The following is a 23587-nucleotide window of genomic DNA, read 5'->3' as shown; positions in this document are numbered from 1 at the left end:
TAAAGAGAGAGAAGTAAAATTTGAAGTTGGGATTGAAAGGTCAACAAGAAAGGCAGTTAAAGATGGGAGAAACAAAAGTTTGGGCAATAGTGTGGTGTTTGACTGACTGTCCCGATGCCACTGTGAAATGCTATGGTTCCAGTATTCAGTGGGAGAGACTGTGAGGTAAAAGCACAGGTGAGAGAAGAAAGACTAAGTAATGAGTAGAAAAGAAGGGAAAAGGACATTCACTTGCATCCACACTGGACGTTTCAGAGAGATAATAAGGCTTCAATTCATTTTTTGTTCAATGCACAATGATGCTAAACGAAAGAAGTGAAAGTAACAAATATCTGAGGATACATGGATTTCTTTACCTTATTGTGTTCATCATTGAATATAATCTGCTTATTTCTCGCTGGTCCTTTTAGTAGGTCAATGCAGTCATCATGGAAGTCTTCCAAATTCAGATTCAACTTTAAAACATCTCCCTGCTGTACAAAGTGAAGATTAGTGAGAGCCTGGGCCAGTCAAGTTGGCAGTCTTTCAGCAAATGTATCCCACAAGAGGTTAGGATACACCCATGAAGTGATTTATACAGTTATTTCAAGGTTTCATTCCCCTTTCTACCTCCTCTGTTGATAAAAGTTCACTGCCAATCAAAACTGGTTGTTCAAAGGTCCAGTAGGAGGAAGGTTCTTGTTATAATAGGGGAATACCAGATACCTTACCTGCCTCCTGAGAAAGCTGTATGCAGGTCAAGAAGCAACAGTTAGAACTGGATATGGAACAACAGACTGGTTCCAAATAGGAAAAGGAGTACGTCAAGGCTGTATATTGTCACCCTGTTTATTTAACTTATATGCAGAGTACATCATGAAAAACACTGGGCTAGAAGAAGCACAAGCTGGAATCAAGATGGCCAGGAGAAATATCAACAACCTCAGATATGCAGATGATACCACTCTAATGGCAGAAAGTGAAGAGAAACTAAAGAGCCTCTTGATGAAAGTGAAAGGGGAGAATGAAAAACCTGGCTTAAAACTCAACATTCAGAAAACTAAGATCGTGGCATCCTGTCCCATCACTTCATGGCAAACAGATGGGGAATTAATGGAAATGGTGACAGACATTATTTTCTTGGACTCCAGAATCACTGTGGACAATGAGTGCAGCCATGAAATTAAAAGACACTTGCTCCTTGGAAGAAAAGCTATGACCAACCTAGACAGTGTATTAAAAAGCAGAGACCTCATTTTGCCAACAAAGGTCCATTTAGTCAAAGCTATGATTTTTCCAGTAGTCATGTATGGATATGAGAGTTGGACTATAAAGAAGGCTGAGCACCAAAAAATTGATGGTTTTGAACTGTGGTGCTGGAGAAGACTCCAGAGAGTCCCTTGAACTGCAAGATCAAACTACTAAATCTTTAAAAGAAATCAACCCTGAATATTCATTGGAAGGACTGATGCTGAAGCTGAAGCACCAATACTTTGGCCACCTGAAGTGAAGAGCCAATTCACTGGAAAAGATCCTGATTCTGGGAGAGATTGAGGGCAAGATGAGAAGCAGGTGGCAGAGAATGAAATGGTTGGGTGGCATCACTGACTCAATGGACATGAGTTTGAGCAAACTCCAGGAGATAGTGAAGGACAGGGAATCCTGGTGTGCTGTAGTTCACAGTGTTAACAAGAGAGGGATGTGACTTAGCTACTGAACAAAAATATGGCAACAGGAGATACTCTATACTACCTGGAACATGGGCATTAGGCCTTAAAGAAACAGGCATACTTCTCAAAGTGTACATGTTACATCAACTCAAAGGATTTGGGCAGACATTTACTGGGGAGATTCAGCTCTTACTTCTAACTCTAAAACTTACACTGGTTTATGTTATTTGATAAATTACTCTGCTTTGGTATATACTCTATACCTAATTCCAAAGTGGGATGCAAATTAGTACAACCACTATGGAGAACAGTATGGAGGGTTCTTAAAAAACTAAAAATAGAAATATCAATTAATCCAGCAATCCCACTCCTGGGCACATGACCAAAGAAAACCATAATTCAAAAAGATACATGCACTCCAACATTCATTACAGAACTATTTACAATAGCTAAGACAAGGAAGCAACCTAAATGACCCCTGACAAATGAATGAATAAATAAGATGTGGTGCATATATGCAGTGGAACGTCAGCCACAAAAAGAATGAAATCATGCCATTTGCAGCAACATGGATGGACCCACAGATTATCATAGTAAGTGAAGTAAACCAGACAGAGAAAGACAAATATCATATGATATCATTTATATGTGGAATATGAAAAAAATTATATAAATGAACTTATTTACAAAACAGAAAGAGGTTTACAAACATGCAAAGCAAACTTATGGTTAATTACTATACATAAAATCAATAAGTAACACAGACCTGTTATATGGCACAGGGAACTATACTCAATAGTTTGTACCAACCTATAAGGAAAAAGAATCTCAAAAGGAATACATATGTGTGTGTGTGTATATATCTGAATCACTGTGCCACCTGAAAATAACATGATATTGTAAAACATGTACTTTACATGTACTTTACATGTAAAACATGTAAACTGTACTTTAACAAAAAATACAATAAAGTGACAGTTGTGGAAGGAATACTAGATTTTTTTAGTTTTTTATTTTTTTAATTTTAAAATCTTTAATTCTTACATGTGTTCCCAAACATTGAATTATAACTAAAGTCCTACTCCAGAGCCACCACTACTGAGTGTGAGTCCTCAGATAAAGCATTTTTACCCTCTCTGATTTTTTAAACAAAGAAAACAACATCTACCTTATTACCATCATAAGGTTATTTGGAAAACACTGAGGTAATATTTATGAAAATCCTCTGTAAATATCAAAATTCTACACAAAGAGAAAGGATTATTATCACTATTTTAACCTTGACAGGGATTTCCAGGCCTGCTTTTTTCATGAACTCCTGCAAAAGAGAGCCATAGGGTCAACCTATGTCCGATGCAGGGTACAGCATGCCTGGGGTTGGTGCATGGGGATGACCCAGAGAGATGTTATGGGGAGGGAGGTGGGAGGGGGGTTCATGTTGGGAACGCATGTACACCCGTGGTGGATTCATGTCAATGTATGGCAAAACCAATACAGTATTGTAAAGTAAAATAAAGTAAAAAAACAAAAACAAAAACAAAAACAAAACTCAGACATCTATGTTCTCATAGAAACATCTGTAAAGTGTTAGCATCCTTTGGCAGGATTTTGTTCAAGCTGTAACTCCTAAGGGCAATGCTGATGCCTGTTTCTCCTGTCATAGAGGCCCTTCCTCATTTTCATATCCACCCAAATCAAACTTTTCTGAGCTACTGAATGATTTTTTTCTTTTTCTGTACCAATCCTTTGGGTGTTTACTATAAATGCCAAAACCTTTATGGAAAACCTGTTTTAGGAAAAGCATATTGTTAAATGTTGTGTGGGATGCTGAACTGAACGGGGTTTCCTCATCATAGTCTAGGAGAGTGGCTGGATGAGCAAGGTAGATATACATGATGATTACGGTAGGAAGGAGCACTGGTGCTACAGCAGATCAGAGAGGGAGTGGCGCAGCTAAGGGAGGACTTGTGCAGGAGGTGACATTTGGGTTTGGCCTTGAGAGAACAATTTAGGTAAGAGAGATGGAAGGTCATGTACGCGAACTACAGTACTCTGCCTTTATGTGTAGAAGATACATTCCAAGACCCACAGTGGATGCCTGAAACTGCAGAAAATACTACGTATATGTTACTACATTTTTTTTCCAGTACATATATATCCATGATAGAGTTCAATTTATTAATTAGGCAGCTGCTGTTGCTAAGTCACTTCAGTCGTGTCTGACTCTGTGCGACCCCATAGACGGCAGCCCACCAGGCTCCCCCGTCCCTGGGATTCTCCAGACAAGAACACTGGAGTGAGGTGCCATTGCCTTCTCTGAAATTAGGTAGGCTAAGTGATTAATAACTGATCATAAAACATAACAAGTATAGCAATATATTGTAATAAAAGTTATGTGAATATGGCCTCTCGTAATTTAAAACATAAAAAATATTTACTTTTAGAGTTTTTCACTTAATATTTTCTGATTGAGGTTGACTTCAGGTACCCCAAACTGAGGAAAGCAAAAGTGTGGATATGAGGGACGACTGTAAAATTTAGAAGCAGACCTGGGAGTGTGGGGTAGGAGACCGCTGAGGTAGGAACCAATAATGCCTGGAGAAGCACAATGGTTTGGAAAGACAATCAGTTCCAGAACACTGGAAAACCTCGAGTCTGAACTTCATTTCATAAGCAAAGAAGAGTTTGTAGGGAGGTGTTTTGAATTTAAAAATGGCACTAGCAGTATTATATAGAAGGAGTCAATAAGTAGGGGGCTCCTGACTAGCAAAAGATAATCCAGTGGAAGGTTGGGAATGAGAAAGAGAGGGTACAACTCTGACTCCAGGGGCTGTGGGAGGAAGGGGGAAAGTGGAAGGAGGCAGAGAGTGGAAACAGCTTTCAGGAAGAATAGCATGAAGATGAAAAGCTGGAAAGGGGTATCTCTTTAAGAGAGCATATGTTTTAAGTGGAGCTCACTTGGAGATGTACAATATAAATGGGAAAAATGCCGTAGACAGCAGCAAAGAGTGAAAAAGAGCAATTATTTTTTGGGCTGTGTTTCAAAAGTCAGGAGAAGAGACACATCCTCAGGGGTTGGAGTAAAGGTGAGGAGGAAATGAAAAATTTTGAAAAAGATAGTAGAAAATGTAAGGTGCATTCATATATTACTGGTGGCATTATAATTGCAAAACATTTATGGAAAGCAAAGAATTTTTGTGTAATAATAATACAATAATAAAAAAGAGAAAATTTTCATGTACAAAGATGTTCACTATAGTGTTATTTAAAATGGTAAAAATGGAAAAATCTAGATTCTCAACCAAAGAAAAAAACAATTTGATTGGATGCCCGCTGAATTAAAAGCTTAGCAAACTATTTTGAACAGAATGTTACTCAAATATCTGACATGGCAATTCATACAGAAAAAATACTTGCTGAAAATAAATATAATTCTGCTCCAAACTGCAAGAGCACCATTATGTCTCCATACCAACAGAAATCCCACCAATAATCATAGGTGTCTTCACATTCAGTACTCAGAGCTACTCTGTGATTAGCTTCCTCTATTTCCTGCATTTTATGGATCAGGAAACAGAGACTCAGGATCATTAAGAAATATACCCTTAATAGATTAAATCCCCATTCACAAATACAATAATTTGGAGAGCTGGTATTCCTAGGTGGCTGTGTTTTACCCTAGAGTCTGTGCTCTTAATTACCTTACCACTGTTTCAATCCTAAATAACTGGTTCTTTCAGTCAGTTATGAAAAGAGCACTAATGAAATCAGCTTGGAAATGACAATGACAAAAAAATACATATGTGTGTATACATGCATAGGTATGTATGTATGCATGTATATACATACATTTCTGTATTTTAACTGGATTTTACCTAGACAAATCATAAACATATTTCCTATTTTTACCATCAATTTTATTATTCCATGAAAGATGCTAATGGTTAGTTTAATATTTCCATGAAGCTAAATGTTCAATGACTATAATACCTGAAGATTAGTTTTATTTTCTCTGGGGCCACAATTTGGAAGAGAATAAAACAACTTATGTTCATTATTTATGAATGAAAATATAAGGATACTGACTAAGCAACTTAACAACAATATAGACTTTGATTTTAATGGCACACATTTATCCATTAGGATATGATCCATGAAAATGTAAATGAGACACCTTAATTGTGCTTAACTCTCATTCTCAGCAATATTTTTGTCCACAGTGATGGGAAAGAAACAGAATAAACTATTAAAAACAACCAAGTAATTATGTTAGAAAGCTGTGAAACAAATGTGCACATTATGTCCCTTGAGGATTTGCGTTAGAACGTCTTTGCACCAGAAGACACTCAATCCACACATTTTAATTTATATCTTTTAAACATACATATTCCGGTAAGAAGAAATTACCTTCAGCTTTTCTTCAAGCTCTGTGAGAGAGCTACATAATTCAGTGACAGATTCAAGAACTTCTTTGTGTTTGGCCACTATTTTCTCAGCATATTTCTGCCCTTCTTCAAAACCTGGGGAGAAGAAGGGTTAAAACCATTTTTAGAGGTCAAATCCTTAGCAGAGAAAAAATCCCAGGCTAAATCCCATAAATTAATTTCTTCAATTTATCCCAGTGTGTGACACTGGGCCTATAGATAGTAAGCACTTACTTAATACTTGTTGAATAGACAAAAGCATCATTGGAAAAACCAAGTATTTAGAAAAATGGTTTCATTTGCTGTACCACGTCCCTCTTATGTAACCTAAATAGTGTTACTATATTAATATTCATAAAGCTCCACTCTAACCTCTTTTCTCCTTTTCAAAACATTCATCTGTTCTTCACTACCTGGAAAGTACACAGTCAAGGCCCTCTGTGATATAGTTTCGACCTGCCTCTCTCAAAAATATATCTTCCTAATTCCTTCACATACTTAATATCTGACCAAACTGAAATAAAAACTTTTCTCTCAAACTCCCCACAACCACTGACTATTCTTTCCTGTATGGGGAAAGAATACCCAGACCCCTGTCTCTGTTGGGATAAATCCTACTCACTCTTCAAGGTCTACCTCCAATGTCAAGATCTTTGTGGAAATATTCTTCATCTTTCCCAACTGGACTTTCTTCTCCCTACTGGAGTAATAATACAAGTATCTATTGTGTAGTGAGTACATCTTATTTGCCGGTGGCTAAGCACTTTATATGCATTAGCTAACAAAATCTTCCCCTAGAAGGTTCTACTGCATTGTCCAAATGAAGAATCCCAGGCTCAAAAGAGCCTCTTCAGGTAATCCAGACAATAATTGAAATAGCAGAGATTTAATTGGACTACTGGACTCCACAGCTCAGACTAAAATGGTATTATACATTGTTATAGACTGAATTGCGTCTCACCTAAAATTCATACATTGAAAACTCAACCTCCAGTATCTCAGAATGTAACATTATTTGGAGATGAGGTCTTTAAAGGTAGATAAAGTTAAACAGAGGCCACGAGGGTGGGGTGCCAATTCATTATGACTGGTGTCCTTAAGAGAAGATCAGAGAACCTGGGGTGCCTGTGCACAGAGGGATGCCTACGTGAAGAGGGAGCAAGAAAAGAGAAGCCTTGGTAAAAACCAACTCATTGAGCCCCTTGATCTTAGATTTCCAGCCTCTAGAACTTTGAAGACATTAATTTTTGTGATCTAAGCTACCAGTATATGATATTTTGTTATGGCAGTTCTAGCAAACACAGATTTTACACCTTTCTCACTGCATTTACCATATTGTGACTTCTAGGCACAGACTGTGGATTCCTGAATGATGGAAATGGGTTGTATAGGTCTTTATATCAATCACAGCTCCATAATATCACCTAACGGCAGAAAGTGAAGAGGAACTAAAGAACCTCTTGATAAAGGTGAAAGAGGAGAGTGAAAAAGCTGCCTTAAAACTCAACATTCAAAAAACTAAGATCATGGCATCCAGTCCCATCACTTTATGGTAAATTGATGGGGAAAAATGGAAACAGTGGTGAACTTTATTTTCTTGGGCTCCAAAATCACTGCAGACAGTGACTGCAGCCTTGAAATTAAAAGACATTTGCTCCTTGGAAGAAACGCTATGGCAAACCCAGACAGCATATCAAAAAGCAGAGACATCACTTTGCTGACAAGGTCTGTATAGTGAAAGCTATGGTTTTTTCAGCAGTCATGTACAGATGTGAGAGCTGGACCATAAAGAAGGCTGAGCATCAAAGAATTGTAGCTTTTGAACTGTGGTGCTGGAGAAGACTCTTGAGAGTCCATTTGGACAGAAAGGAGATAAAATCAGTCAATCCTAAAGGAAATCAACCCTGAATATTCATTGGAAGGACTGTTGCTGAAGCTGAAGCTCCGATACTTTGGCCACCTGATGTGAAGAACTAACTCACTGGAAAAGACCCTGAATGAGGGCAGGAGGAGAAGTGGATGACAGAGGATGAGATGGTTGGATGGCATCACTGACTCAATAGACATGAGTTTGAGGAAACTCCAGGAGATAGTGAACAAAAGGGAAGCTTGGTGTGCTGCAGTCCACAGGGTCACAAAGAGTCAGACATGGCTTGGTGACAGAACAAAGCATGTAATAGGTACTGAAAAAATTTTTTGAGATAAATTTATTTGTATTAAAATTCTAGGTTCAATAATGATGCAAGATGCTATACTATTCCTTAAGTATCTTACCTGATGCAAATTCTAAAAAATGCATAGCTTCCAAACGGAACAGATGAAAACTCATGCTGTTCATTTATTCATTCAGTGATCATTTAGTCATCAAATAATTGTATGCACTTAGTATGTACCATGAAGCAGTGAATTAACAGGCAAAATCCCTTTTCTCGAGGAACTTATACTTCAGTAAGGAGAGCCAGGCAACCACATATAACCATACAATATGTCAGTTGGTGATAAGGCCAAGAATACAAACAAGGCAGAAAATGGAATTTTGCAAGACAGGAGGATAATCGCAATTTTTATGGGATCTTTGGGCTGAACTTCAATAGGCCCTTAAACCTAGTGATAAAATCTATTTCTCTTACCCTCAAGGAGCTTATGCTCAGTTGAGAAGACAGACAAATGAAAAGGTAATTATGCTACAGTGTAAAAAAATATAATACCTGAAGAAAACATAAACCACTTCACGAGAATGGAGTGCCTCCAAAATTTTTTAGTACACTTATACAGTAGGAATGAAGCATAACATTAGTTTTCTTTAATTTTTTAATTCATATTTTATTATTTCTATGTATTTACCATTTCCTTTGGAAAATTCTTACTAATTCATTCTCATTTAATTTGGTATTAGCTAATGCAATAGATGCTGTTCTAGAAAATTTTTATGGCTATCCACAGAGACTGAGTGCTTCATGTAACAAGACAGACTATCCACCAGGCAGCAGCTGCGGGCAGCCACATGAAGCACTGTTGCTCCATCTTTGGGGGCTATGTTTGCTCTGCCACTAGGAATTACTCGTGTTAATTACCTTGTAGTTAACAGTGTCAAGGAATTCATGAAATTATTCTTCTTGCACCCTCAAGGACTGTCACCCTCAAACGAGCATTTTAAATGGGGGCCCTCTTCACATGGAAAGGCTTGTCAGACCAACAGTCATGGAGAAGAGGAAAGCACAATCCGTGAGATGATGATTTGAATTCTCCCATTTATTCCACAGGGCTTCCCAGGTGGCTCAATGGTAAAGAATCTGCCTACAATGCAGGAGACACCAGAGATATGGGTTTGATCCCTGCATCGGGAAGATCCCCTGGAGGAGGTAATGGCAACCCACTCCAGTATTTTTGCCTGGAGAATCCCATGGGCAGAGGAGCCTGGTAGGCTATAGTTCATAGGGTTGAAAAGAGTCAGACATGACTTAGCACACAAGCATTATTTATTCCACAAATGAGAGGAAGACAGGGGAAGACCCTCCAGTCCTTTCTTACATCCACAAACCTTAATCCTCATAGAAACATGAGGGCTGTAGACCTTAGTCTTAGCTTTCTCCCTATTTCAAGGACTATGGGAGTTGTGTATAGTTTTGAGGACTCACTCTAATTGAAATTAGATTTCATTTTTGTCTACATAAGCTGAGTACTATTCTGGTTTTAATGGGGGAGAACGGGAAGAGAGAAGGAGGGCCTACAAATGGTCATTAAAAATCCACATGCTTTCATCTCCTGCAGCCAGGAGTTCCTTCCTCTATTCCCTATTATTCACTTTTGCTCTTATCTCGAACCTTTTCCCAGAATAGGCTGGTGTAGTGAGGACCCTGAGGGCTTGCCATGCTCTGCTGTCTGCTAGGTTCACTAGAAATTTGTCCAGTGGTGAATCAATGGGTATCTTAAAAGAGACGTCACCGTATAAGCGCTGAGCGAGGTCACTGATCTCCTGAATCCTTTCTTCTTGCTGAGGCACTGCGGGTGTGATAAACTTTTTGAACTGCTGGTGGAGGATCTCCACTGCTTCCTTGGTCTTGCACTCTGTGGAATACTTTCCAACTCTTACAACTGTGGCACTTGCATCTTCATACCAAAAGTGACACTAAATTAAAATGGGAGAAAGCACAGATTAAAGAGACACCATCCTCCCAAATTTCTTCATTTTGCCCACTGAAGTAATTAATGTGAACTCTTTTTAAGTCCTAAGAAATGAAACATCACAGCATAATCATATACTTTTGCAGTTGGAAATTAGAGTCAGATAAGAAAGTATGGAAATCAATTTGATTTGTCTGCTTTCTTAGATTTGCCTGAAATATGATTCCTAAGAGAAAAGTTTCAGACTTACAAGAACTTACATTCTAAAAAAAGCATATGGCACTAAAAAGAATCCAAATATCAGCTAAAGGTAAGAAAAAGCTCAAACACACAAAATCCAGCCTATTTAATTGAAATCATTAACAATATATGGATAAAGTATTGCCCAAATCACACTCCAACAAATAAATTCTTTTAGGAATAAGATTTAGTCTGTAGATGGAGGAAATACCATTTGAAGAATAGCATTTGACCTTTTCTTGATAGAAAATAGTCATATTTTCAAAGCATAGGGGAGAATTGAGACAGTTTCTCACTAAAAATAAATAACTGTGATGAAAGAAATGTATCTGACCAAGGCCAGAAGCACTTATGCTGAGTGAGAAATAGAAACACATGACTCTGTTAGGAGTTGGCTTTAAATAAGTGCCATAGAAGTACAGCAAACCTATACATCAGATATGGAAGAATGATCATTCCAATCCTCCTAATGTGGTGTTAAATCTAAAAGCTCTATTGCATTAGTGGGAAAGAGAGATGTTTTGTAACTCAGAATTATGGTCTACAAAAAATGCTCAAGATCTTCAAGTGTAGAGTTTCTTCACTATGAAGTGTGCAAATAATGACTTTAACTTGCCAACTGCATATAATTTATGTATACTTTGCCATTTATCCTCTTGATAAAAATGAAATAATACCAATAAGAATTTGTATACCTGAAAAATCCAATCAGCAATTTTCTCCCTAAACATTCTCAAATTCTGTGAAATAAGTCATTATTGATTATTTTAGCAGATACTCAGCAGTGAATATAATTAGCTCCATGATGATTAAACATCTTGAGTTGACGAGGTTTTGGAGAAATGAGAATTTCTCGTATGTTGCTGGTAAGAAGAGTTAAATTAGTAAAATCTTTCCAAAGAGCAACTGGACAATACAATCAAAACCGTGTAACGTGATCCCTTTGGTACAGCAATTCTGCATTAGGAAATTATCCTAAGGATATAATCATGAAAAGGAGCAGGATGCACAAATTTAATGATAGTAATGGCTAATGCAGTGTTGTTCTAAGCAACAGAGAAATCTAAAAAATAATTGCAATACAGATAACATGACAACAAGAAGAGAATACCTCTTCTATCAACTCCTGGAGATGCTCGGCCAGGTCCAAATTCTTCCTGTAATCTGTTACAACTTTGTCAAATTCATCCACATGCTTCTGCAAATCCCTCATGGCTTCCAAAAGGATATTCACGTTATTATTTGGATAATTTAAGAAAGAAGTTTTATTCTCAACTTTTTCCATTTTCCTTTTCAAAGCCTGGGCAAAAAAAATTTTTTTAATGACAGCCAGTTTTTATTTACTCAGCTAGTTAATAATTACATATTGAGGGGAAATCTTTGAAAAATTTTTATAGCATCCTTCATTTAATATGTTAAAATTATAATTATTAAAACACATTTTGGAAAGAATAGGTTTCCTTTCAGATAGTTTATTGATTCAGCATTCAGCAAATATAGAGAAAATTTACTCTACACCAGGATCTACTCCATAGTTTGAGAATGCTGATTGTTTAAAAAAGACAAAGACCATAAAATCAAAGATTTTATTGTACTCAGCTCACTGTCTCCTGAGAAAGCAATCAAATTAGCCAGCATAAGCAATAATCAGGAAAGGTATTAGGGCCTGCAGGAACAGTGGAAGAAGCTCCTGATATAGGTGGGTGCAAGGAAAGAAAAAGGGATGTATAGGAGGTGTGTGTGTGTGTATTTGTGTGTGTGTAGCAGGGAGAATGGGAGCAATAAGGCTGGATAGGTTTGGCAGAGATCATTCTAGAGCTGCTTCAAGAGATAAATCAATAAATTATGTATTTTACTTGAAGCACCCAATTGTTATAAAAACTAAAAACTATCTTTTCAGTTCTAATGGTACAAAAAAAGCCTAAGGGTTAGGCATTTAGAATTGAAATGCAAAATAATTTTGCAATAATTGTAGCATACACACACACACACATATACAAGTATCTTCTCATTACCTGTAGTTTTTCAGCATATATATCCACTTGTTGAATTTGATATTTGAGAGCTTTTAGATTTCGAGCTTTTTCATTTTTCTTAGTGTAATTAAACTTCAAATTGTTGAATTTCTTTTTTATTTCCTTGAATGATTCTTTGAGCTACAGTTCAATAAAAAGAAACCGGTGATTTCCTTAAAATGAGAACATTGATATTCATTTGCAATAAATCAAGATATTTGTACTTCAAAATCTTCATAACCTTTGAAATGTATTCAAAGTGATTTTAAATAGAAAGCAAGTCTGCTAAGTGAATATATAATGTGAATTTAAACATATTCCCCAAATATGCTGCTGCTGCTGCTAAGTCACTTCAGTCATGTCTGACTCTGTGCGACCCCAGAGATGGCAGCCCACCAGGCTCCCCCATCCCTGGGATTCTCCAGGCAAGAACACTGGAGTGGGTTGCCATGTCCTTCTCCAATGCATGAAAGTGAAAAGTGAAAGTGGAGTCGCTCAGTCGTGCCCGACTCTTCGTGACCCCATGGACTGCAGCTCCTCCATCCATGGGATTTTCCAGGCAAGAGTACTGGGGTGGGGTGCCATTGCTTTCTCTGTTCCCCAAGTATAGGTAATTATAAATTGTTCTTAGTATTTTTTGATTTGTAATTTATAATTAGTATTACTGTTATAGAACATCCTTTGGCCTTCAAACAAGAATGATTTTAATATGTGATAGATTTTTAACAACTCTAATTTTATTTGTATTTATCTGACATTATTTTACAACTCATTCTAGTCTCTCTGTGCTAATATTTATCTCAGATCCTTCCATATTCCAGTGCTCTTACAGTTATCATGAATAAACTTATTAAGTCCCCCAGGAGCTGTTCATGTTGCAGATGTCAATGGTGTGTTAACATTTAGCCCAGTGAGGACATTAATGAGGTAGAAAAGGGGATCCAGTATGAGAGTCAGTAGGAAAAGGGCTGTATTTGTTCAAATCCAATTAAAAATCATTTTTCACGGACAGTTTCCAGAAGAGATTTACTTCTTAGAAATAAATCATTAACTTCAGAGAGCCTTCATAAATGGAATGTAAAGTGACAGTTGTTGCCCATGGTGGCGATGCTAACTTGTGCATGAACAGAGTGTGTGGCTGTACACTGAAAACAGGGCATAGATGATGACTTTCTCAAAAACAAACAGTTCAGCTCTATCAGTGAAGCAAAATTCTAAGCAGTCTAGTTCAATTAACCACACTGCTTTCTGTGCCCTTCTGCAGATTCAAGAAGGATAAACACATTGACAGGAAACTCACTCTATAATGTCAGCAAAGAGGAGTACAGAGAAAATATAAAGCATCTCAGATTACATGGGAGCACTGAACAGCCAAGAATGAACAATGTCATGGTTGATAAATTTGAGCTATGACAAGAAGTCAGGAAAACATTAAACTTCTTTTCAATGACAGCAAGTAAATTATTTGGGAGGGAATAACAGTTGCGCACATGCTGGATTTTAGGTTTAAAATGCAGAAAAACTATCTGCCGAGAGAAAACACTCATCTTTTCAATTCTTATTTCAAATTCTGCATATTATAAAGACAAAACCTTGATATTTAACACTTTCTGAAAACTGCTGCTGCTGCTAAGTCGCTTCAGTCGTGTCCGACTCTGTGCGACCCCATAGTCAGCAGCCCACCAGGCTCCTCCGTCCATGGGATTTTCCAGGCAAGAGTACTAGAGTGGGTTGCCATTGCCTTTTCCACTTTCTGAAAAGAACAATCGATAAAGCCCTAACTGCATACATGGAAATTATTATATTGATTCAATTTTTGCATTTGCTCTACCTACACTGCATCAGTGTTGTTTATATGATAAATAAAAGTATTGAGCATTAGTTTTAAATTACAAGCACAGAGACCACATAAAATATTCCAATGGATAAACCAATAATATTATTAAGGAGTGGAAAGAATTATAACTTCAAAACTTGAAAATTATTCTTCCATTAGAACTCAGAAAAAGTATTTAAAAGATAATATTCAGCTGATATGTTTACAAAATAAACAATTCATATTTAAATTTTTTGACAGTGGATGTATTAAAATGTGTGTGTTTGACATTAGTGGGAAACCACAAATGAGGACAATTTTATGAGGTTAAGATATGAAGACATAGTAGTACAACAATGTGAATGCCTTAAGTGATTTACTTATGTGATTTACTTATGAATGAATGAATGAATGAAGTCGCTCAGTTGTGTCCAACTCTCTGCGACCCCGTGGACTGTAGCCTATCAGGCTCCTCTGTCCATGGGATTTTCCAGGCAATAGTACTGGAGTGGATTGCCATTTCCTTCTCCAGCAGATCACTTATATGTACTCCTAAAAGGGTTAAGATGGTAAACTTTACGTTATGTGTCATTCACTACAGTTAAAAATATAATTTTTATTTTTAATAACAATAAATAAAGTAAAATAAAAAAGAAAGGAAAAATATGTACAGTCACTAACATGTACCCATTGGAAAACAAAATTTTATATTCTTTTTTTCCCCATGACTGTACCATAACATATATTATAAACTTCAGTCTGGACAAAGGAAGAGGGACTCTGTTATCAACCTGATAACCACTGAGTTATGCCCACTTGTTTAAATGGGAAAAAAATCAACATCTATTTGAAAACTATGTGATAAATGAAGAAAGGCTGGGCTTTAACCTTTTTTTTTTTTTTTTTTGCCAAAATATTGGAGTTTCAGCTTTATTTATTTATTTATTTTTTTAATTTTTAGTTTTTTATTTTTTAAATTTTAAAATCTTTAATTCTTACATGCATTCCCAAACATGAACCCCCCTCCCACCTCCCTCCCCAGAACATCTTTCTGGGTCATCCCCATGCACCAGCCCCAAGCATGCTGCATCCTGCGTCAGACATAGACTGGCGATTCAATTCACATGATAGTATACATGTTAGAATGTCATTCTCCCAAATCATCCCACCCTCTCCCTCTCCCTCTGAGTCCAAAAGTCCATTATACACATCTGTGTCTCTTTCCCTGTCTTGCATACAGGGTCGTCATTGCCATCTTCCTAAATTCCATATATATGTGTTAGTATACTGTATTGGTGTTTTTCTTTCTGGCTTACTTCACTCTGTATAATCGGCTCCAGTTTCATCCATCTCATCAGAACTGATTCAAATGAATTCTTTTTAACGGCTGAGTAATACTCCATTGTGTATATGTACCACAGCTTTCTTATCCATTCATCTGCTGATGGACATCTAGGTTGTTTCCATGTCCTGGCTATTATAAACAGTGCTGCAATGAACATTGGGGTACATGTGTCTCTTTCAATTCTGGTTTCCTCGGTGTGTATGCCCAGAAGTGGGATTGCTGGGTCATAAGGGAGTTCTATTTGCAATTTTTTAAGGAATCTCCACACTGTTCTCCATAGTGGCTGTACTAGTTTGCATTCCCACCAACAGTGTAGGAGGGTTCCCTTTTCTCCACACCCTCTCCAGCATTTATTGCTTGCAGATTTTTGGATCGCAGCCATTCTGACTGGTGTGAAGTGGTACCTCATTGTGGTTTTGATTTGCATTTCTCTAATAATGAGTGATGTTGAGCATCTTTTCATGTGTTTGTTAGCCATCCGTATGTCTTCTTTGGAGAAATGTCTATTTAGTTCTTTGGCCCAGTTTTTGATTGGGTCGTTTATTTTTCTGGAGTTGAGCTGCATAAGTTGCTTGTATATTTTTGAGATTAGTTGTTTGTCAGTTGCTTCATTTGCTATTATTTTCTCCCATTCAGATGGCTGTCTTTTCACCTTGCTTATATTTTCCTTTGTTGTGCAGAAGCTTTTAATTTTAATTAGATCCCATTTGTTTATTTTTGCTTTTATTTCCAGCATTCTGGGAGGTGGATCATAGAGGATCCTGCTGTGATTTATGTCTGAGAGTGTTTTGCCTATGTTCTCCTCTAGGAGTTTTATAGTTTCTGATCTTACATTTAGATCTTTAATTCATTTTGAGTTTATTTTTGTGTGCGGTGTTAGAAAGTGATCTAGTTTCATTCTTTTACAAGTGGTTGACCAGTTTTCCCAGCACCACTTGTTAAAGAGATTGTCTTTACTCCATTGTATATTCTTGCCTCCTTTGTCAAAGATAAGGTGTCCATATGTGTGTGGATTTATAAAATTGAAAGCATTTCCCCTAAAGTCAGGAACAAGACAAGGGTGTCCACTTTCACCGCTACTATTCAACATAGTTCTGGAAGTTTTGGCCACAGCAATCAGAGCAGAAAAAGAAATAAAAGGAATCCAAATTGGAAAAGAAGAAGTAAAACTCTCACTGTTTGCAGATGACATGATCCTCTACATGGAAAACCCTAAAGACTCCACCAGAAAATTACTAGAGCTAATCAATGAATATAGTAAAGTTGCAGGATATAAAATCAACACACAGAAATCCCTTGCATTCCTATACACGAATAATGAGAAAGTAGAAAAAGAAATTAAGGAAACAATTCCATTCACCATTGCAACGAAAAGAATAAAATACTTAGGAATATATCTACCTAAAGAAACTAAAGACCTATATATAGAAAACTATAAAACACTGATGAAAGAAATCAAAGAGGACACTAATAGATGGAGAAATATACCATGTTCATGGATTGGAAGAATCAATATAGTGAAAATGAGTATACTACCCAAAGCAATTTACAAATTCAATGCAATCCCTATCAAGCTACCAGCCACATTTTTCACAGAACTAGAGCAAATAATTTCAAGCTTTGTATGGAAATACAAAAAACCTCGAATAGCCGAAGCAATCTTGAGAAAGAAGAATGGAACTGGAGGAATCAACTTGCCTGACTTCAGGCTCTACTACAAAGCCACAGTCATCAAGACAGTATGGTACTGGGCTTTAACCTTTTAATTCTAAGTGATGACATTTAAAGTTTACCTTGGATTAAGAAATTTGCAGCTGATAAATGATAAGTGTAATTTTATTTCTGTTTGCCTCAGAATGTATGTACTTTCACTGAAGATGACTTATAAGGCCAAAGAATGTTCATGGTGCTATGGGTATGTGAAACGGGATCAGTTCTTTCTGACTTATGATCTCCTTTGACAAACTTGCTGGCACTTCTCTCTTTTGGTCCCACTGGAAATCCACTTAAATCCTGAACCTTTCCCAGCTCAAATTCAGGACTATTACAGATACAAGTTGAAGGTAGCAAGCATGAATTACCTTCAGCAACCAGATTTTCAGAAAAAATCTAGCTATGTCTAATTTTCTTACCTGAGCATTCTTATATGAAAACTTAACTTCCCATCCAATATCCATATAACTTGTTTATATGTATTAAAAAAAAAACCTGAGTGCCATGGTTGCTCGGCTATGGTGTCATTGTTCATGCATATAGCTGTTTTAAACTTTATTAGGTGATCAGCAAGGGGAATGGTGGAGATGGCCAAGACAACTGCTCAACCAGAGCACAGAAAGAAGGAAAACCACCCAAACCTTGGGGCAAGGATAAGTTTACCCTATTCAAAACATTTAAATGTTTTTATAATTTGTATTAATAAAATTTCTGAAAATCTTAAGAAAATCAGGAGAAAGATACTTTTTCAAATGCACAGTGTGATTTTCCTATCTTTCCACTTGTCCAGCTCCTCCGTAGTTGCTGTGGAATATAGCTGTAATTAGAAAAAAAAATCATTGAGACTTAAAACTGCAGTTCTTTTGAAACTAACACAATGAGCATCTTCACCAAATTTCCCAGGGAGCAATAAACTTCTCTCAGGGTTAGATATAAACAAAACTTTGTAGGGAAGAAGCAAAAGGGAACAAAATGGGTAACAAAGAGGCTGGCTTGTTATTTTAGTCTTGATGAAGCTGGCTGAGGCAACTTTGGCACAAGGATGCGTTATTTGTGAGTCTGTTGTTGGCAAGGCCAATTTACGTGTGGGACATGGGACATGGGACATTTTAAAACTAAGACAGTGTCTTTAAAATAAAAGCCTTTCGTTAGAACTATGGCACATGATTGGCCAGAAGCAAAAATGCAAAACAAGTAGTCCATTTCTCTTAATGTCCATTTCATGAGCTTTATTTTTTGCCCACCGTTTTGCCTACTCCAGGAAAAAAAAAAGTTTTCTGATGCTCATTTTCAGTAACAGAAAGAAGGCTATAATGTTATAACACCCCAGGGATGCTTCATTTGAAATGAAGTGGCCCCAAACTCTTAATTTAACCCGAGTGACTTACTACAATTATTAATGGTAACTTTAGCTTTAGTTCTGGAGAGATTTCAGGACCAGACTTTCTTGGCCTCCTCCTGTTCAGCAACCACATGACTGTCTTCCTGAGCTTATGACCAGTCTTGTAGAAGCAGAAAGTGGGGCAGCTTGGAAAGAGGAGACAATTGCTCCGTTTTAAATTGCAGGTGGCAGCATATCTCAGTAATAGCTATTTATCCACTCTGCAAGTTTTGTGTGCTCACAATATATTTACATTTTATTTTCTGAACATGATAACCATGATTTGAAAAGTTCAGCTTTTTATCTTCTACAGTAAGAAGAGTAATTTTGCCACTGTTAAATACCAAACTTCCAACAGATTTTGACCCAATGGAATGGACATTTCAAAACAAATTATAGTCTTTTCTATCCTCTTATAAATACTAACTAAATGGACTCACACTGGGGCCTAGTGATGAGCAGTTGTGATTGTGAAGGCCCTTGGGCTTTAAGTTGCCCTAAACTATTAGTTTCCTAAGGACTGTTGTGTTCTATGGCTTGGCAGACAGTAGTCACATAGTAATATTAGTTGAATGATGATAATTTAGTTTTTCCTTAAAATGATGAATTAAGATCATCAATCTGAAAAATAGTAATTAACTGCACTATTCCATAGTGCTGCCTCATCTATGCCCTCTTTTTCTGCTTCCTTTCCTGCCAGTTGGTGGCTGTCCATAGTCATTTGTCAAAAGCAAAAACCACACAATGTCAGAGGGTTTCCCTGGTGGCTCAGTGGTAATAAGAACCCACCTGCCAATGTAGGAGATGCGGGCTTGATCCCTGGCTCAGGAAGATCCCCTGAAGAAGGAAACAGCACCCCACTCTAGTATTCTTGCCCGGGAAATCCCATGGACAGAGAACACTGGTGGGCTACAGACCATAGCGACACACAGAGTCCGACATGACTTAGCAACTAAACAACAACAATGCAAGGAAAGGAGAACATCAAGGCTGTGTATTGTCACCATGCTTATCTAACTTATATGCAGAGTTCAGTTCAGTTCAGTTCAGTCGCTCAGTCGTGTCCGACTCCGCGACCCCATGAACCACAACATGCCAGGCCTCCCTGTCCATCACCAACTCCCAGAGTTTACACAAACTCACGTCCATTGAGTCGGTGATGCCATCTAACCATCCCATCCTCTGTCGTTCCCTTTTACTCCTGCCTTCAATCTTTCCCAACATCAGGGTTTTTCCAAATGAGTCATCTCTTCACGTCAGGTGGCCAAAATATTAGAGTTTTAGGTTCAACATCAGTCCTTCCAATGAACAACCAGGACTGATTTCCTTTAGGATGGACTGGTACATCTCATGATGTACACTGCATATAAGTTAAATAAGCAGGGTGACAATATACAGCCTTGATATACTCCTTTTCCTATTTGGAACCAGTCTGTTGTTCCATGTCCAGTTCTAACTGTTGCTTCCTGACCTGCATACATACAGGTTTCTCAAAAGGCAGGTCAGGCAGGTCAGGTGTATGCAGAGTACATCATGAGAAATACTGGGCTGGATGAAGCACAAGCTGGAATCAAGATTGCTGGGAGAAATATCAATAACCTCAGATATGCAGATGATACCACCCTTAGGGCAGAAAGCAAAGAAGAACTAAAGAGCCTCTAGATGCAAGTGAAAGAGGAGACTGAAAAAGTTGGCATAAAGCTCAACATTCAGAAAACTAAGATCATGGCATCTGGTCCCATCACTTCATGGCAAATAGATGGGGAAACAGTGTCAGACTTTATTTTTCTGGGCTCCAAAATCACTGCAGATGGTGATTTCAGCCATGAAATTAAAAGACACTTACTCCTTGGCAGGAAAGTTATGACCAACCTTGACAGCATATTAAAAAGCAGAGACATTACTTTGCCAACAAAGGTCCATCTGGTCAAGGCTATGGTTTTACCAGTGGTCATGTATGGATGTGAGAGTTGGACTATAAAGAAAGCTGAGCACCAAAGAATTGATGCTTTTGAACTGTGGTGTTGGAGAAGACTCTTGAGAGTCCTTTGGATTGCAAGGAGATCCAACAAGTCCATCTTAAAGAAGATCAGTCCTGAATATTCATTGGAAGGACTGATGTTGAAGCTGAAACTCCAGTACTTTGGCCACCTTATGCAAAGAGCTGACTCATTTGAAAAGACCCTGATGCTGGGGAAGATTGAAGGGGGGAGGAGAAGGGGACGACAGAGGATGAGATGGTTGGATGGCATCACTGACTCAGTGGACGTGAGTTTGGGTGAACTCTGTGAGTTGGTGATGGACAGGGAGGCCTGGCATGCTGCAGTCCATGGAGTTGCAAAGAGTCAGACACAACTGAGCGACTGAACTGAACTGTTATTCATTGTGTATGTATCTATGGCAGCAGCATTCCTGTATTCTAACTTATTGCTGCTAATGTGCCTTATCTCCTTGGAACTAAATGACAGAAGAATCAAAGACTCTGTGTTACTGGAACAAGAAACTATGACATATGGAATACACACAAACATACATACATATATATGAATATGTGTGTGTGTGTGTGTGTGTATATATATATATATATATATATATATATATATATATATATTCCATTTCTTTCCTGATGGGTAAGATGTTGGTTCAGTGTAGAAACTTCAGGCTGAAGTAACATAATTATATGAAAACTTCTGTTTGCAAAATTTACTTTGAGAAAATGAATACCAACCCAATTCTGTCACTACTATTCTTCTCTGCAGGGTAATTGTTTGTGACCCATAATGAGATTCCAGTGACAAATTTCCATTAACATAATGTAAATGTAAAGGAAATTTTTTGGTCAGGTTGCAAGAAGAAAACATGCTTAATATGAAGTTATTAAATTTCTAGAGAAGTGTAAAGAATAAGGAACTGATGATGTTCTGTCATGTAATAAGGCAAAGAACATCTATAATGCTTTGTGTATTAACAACATTTATACTGCCAGGCAAGAAAATGTATAGTGAGATTTAACATTCATGCATACCAATATATCTTTGTGTGAAATGAGTGGAAAAAACCTCCACGAAATCTGGCAGTATGAAGGTTGTGTTTTTTAGTAGACAGTTCAAAGTCAGTGAACCTTCAAGAAGCACTTTAAATGCATTGGAAGCAAAATACTGAGTTTCAAAATTAACTCAAAAAATCAAATGCTCGGCCTACTTCTCTGATGGGGTATCTGACTATATTTTTTATGTAAGAAAATTATTGTAATATATTGATTTATGGTAAAGCATTTGCCTGTGGCGCAGGAGACCTGGGTTTGATCCCGGGGTTGGGAAGGTCCCCTATAGAAGGAAATGGCAACCCACTCCAGTACTCTTACCTGGAAAATTCCATGGACTAAAGAGCCTGGTAGGCTACAGTCCATGGGGTTGCAAAGAGTCAGACACAACTGAGAGACTTCATTTTCACCTTCACTTTTCACTAAATAATATTGCTACTAATAATGAAAAATTTTAAGTATCAAACATTATTACAGCTCAGAGTCTGGTTCTGACATTCACAATACAAACTAAGCCACACATATCCTTATTTTGCTAATTAATATCTCCAATAGGCACCACAAAATCCAGGTTGTGCAGTCTTTGTGGTGCTGCAAAGACTATAAAGTGCCTCATTTCAGCAGCTGAGGAAGGTTTCTTCCTACAGGTGACTAATGAAGAAGTGGTCAACCACAGAGTCTTCAAAAAATAAGAAATTCTGTACCATCTGAAAGCAGTTCTTGTTGGTGTCTTTATTTTTCAAAGCACTCTTTAAGATTAAAGGGAAACAGATGAATTCTTAGAAAAGTATATCCTTCCAAAACTGAACCAGGAAGAAATAGAAAATCTTAGACTGATCACAAGCATGGAAATAGAAGCTGTAATCAAAAATCTTCCAACAAACAAAAGCCCAGGACCAGATGTCTTCACAGGTGAATTCTACCAAAAATTTAGAGAAGAGTCAACACCTATCCTACTCAAACTCTCCCAGAAAATTGCAGAGGAAGGTAAATTCCCAAAATCATTCTATGAGGCCACTATCACTCCAATACCAAAACCAAACAAGGAATTCACACAACAAAGAAAACTACAGGCTGATATCACTGATGAACATAGATACAAAAATCTTTAACAAAATTCTAGGAAATAAAATCCAATAACATATTAAAATGATCATATATCATGACCAAGTGGACTTTATCCCAGGAATGCAAGGATTCTTCAATATTCAAAAATCAATCTAGGGGATACACCATGTTAACAAACTGAAAGATAAAAACCTTGATTACCTCCATAGATGCAGGCCTTTGAAAAATTCAACACCCATTTGTAATGAAAACTCTCCAGAAAGCAGGCATAGAAGGAATATACCTCAACATAATAAAAGCCATATATAATAAACTCACAGCAAACACTATCCTCAAGTGTAAAAAATTGAGAGCATTTCCTCTAAAGTCAGGAACAAGACAAGGGTGCCCACTGTCACCACTACTATTCAACATAGTTTTGGAAGTGTTAGCCACAGCAATCAGAGAAGAAAAAGAAATAAAAGGAATCTGGATTGGAAAAGAAGAAGTAAAACTCTCACTGTTTGCTGATGACATGATCCTATACATAGAAAACCCTAAAGACACCAGAAAATTACTAGAGCTAATCAGTGAATATAGTAAAGTTGCAGGATCTAAAATTAATACACAGAAATCCCTTGTATCCCTATACACTAACAATGAGAAAACAAAAAGAGAAATTAAGGAAACAATCCCATTCATCATTGCAATGAAAAGAATAAAATACTTAGGAATAAAAATTAACCTAAAGAAACAAAGACCTATACATAGAAAATGATAAAACACTGA

General features: G+C 37.3%; 1 protein-coding gene across 7 annotated transcripts in view; it reads right to left on the bottom strand.

Moving 5' to 3' along the window:
- CCDC141 (coiled-coil domain containing 141) overlaps window positions 1–23587 on the bottom strand; it is a 248238-nt gene that overhangs the window by 13837 nt on the left and 210814 nt on the right. For 4 of the 7 annotated variants that reach the window (XM_069577068.1, XM_069577070.1, XM_069577075.1 and 1 more), the window contains 5 exons: window positions 12454–12594; window positions 11550–11738; window positions 10019–10202; window positions 6057–6169; window positions 357–473 (listed from right to left, as the gene is read on the bottom strand). In XM_069577068.1, coding sequence (XP_069433169.1) covers window positions 357–473; window positions 6057–6169; window positions 10019–10202; window positions 11550–11738; window positions 12454–12594 — 744 coding nt within the window. The remainder of the gene's footprint in view (window positions 1–356; window positions 474–6056; window positions 6170–10018; window positions 10203–11549; window positions 11739–12453; window positions 12595–23587) is intronic. The other 3 variants (XM_069577069.1, XM_069577072.1, XM_069577073.1) reach the window with 2 other exon arrangements.

This window comes from Ovis canadensis, chromosome 2 (assembly GCF_042477335.2).
Source record: "Ovis canadensis isolate MfBH-ARS-UI-01 breed Bighorn chromosome 2, ARS-UI_OviCan_v2, whole genome shotgun sequence".
In the NCBI taxonomy this organism is placed as follows: domain Eukaryota; kingdom Metazoa; phylum Chordata; class Mammalia; order Artiodactyla; family Bovidae; genus Ovis; species Ovis canadensis.
The sequence above is the reverse complement of the archived record's forward strand: the minus strand, read 5'-3'. Positions and strand labels throughout refer to the sequence as shown.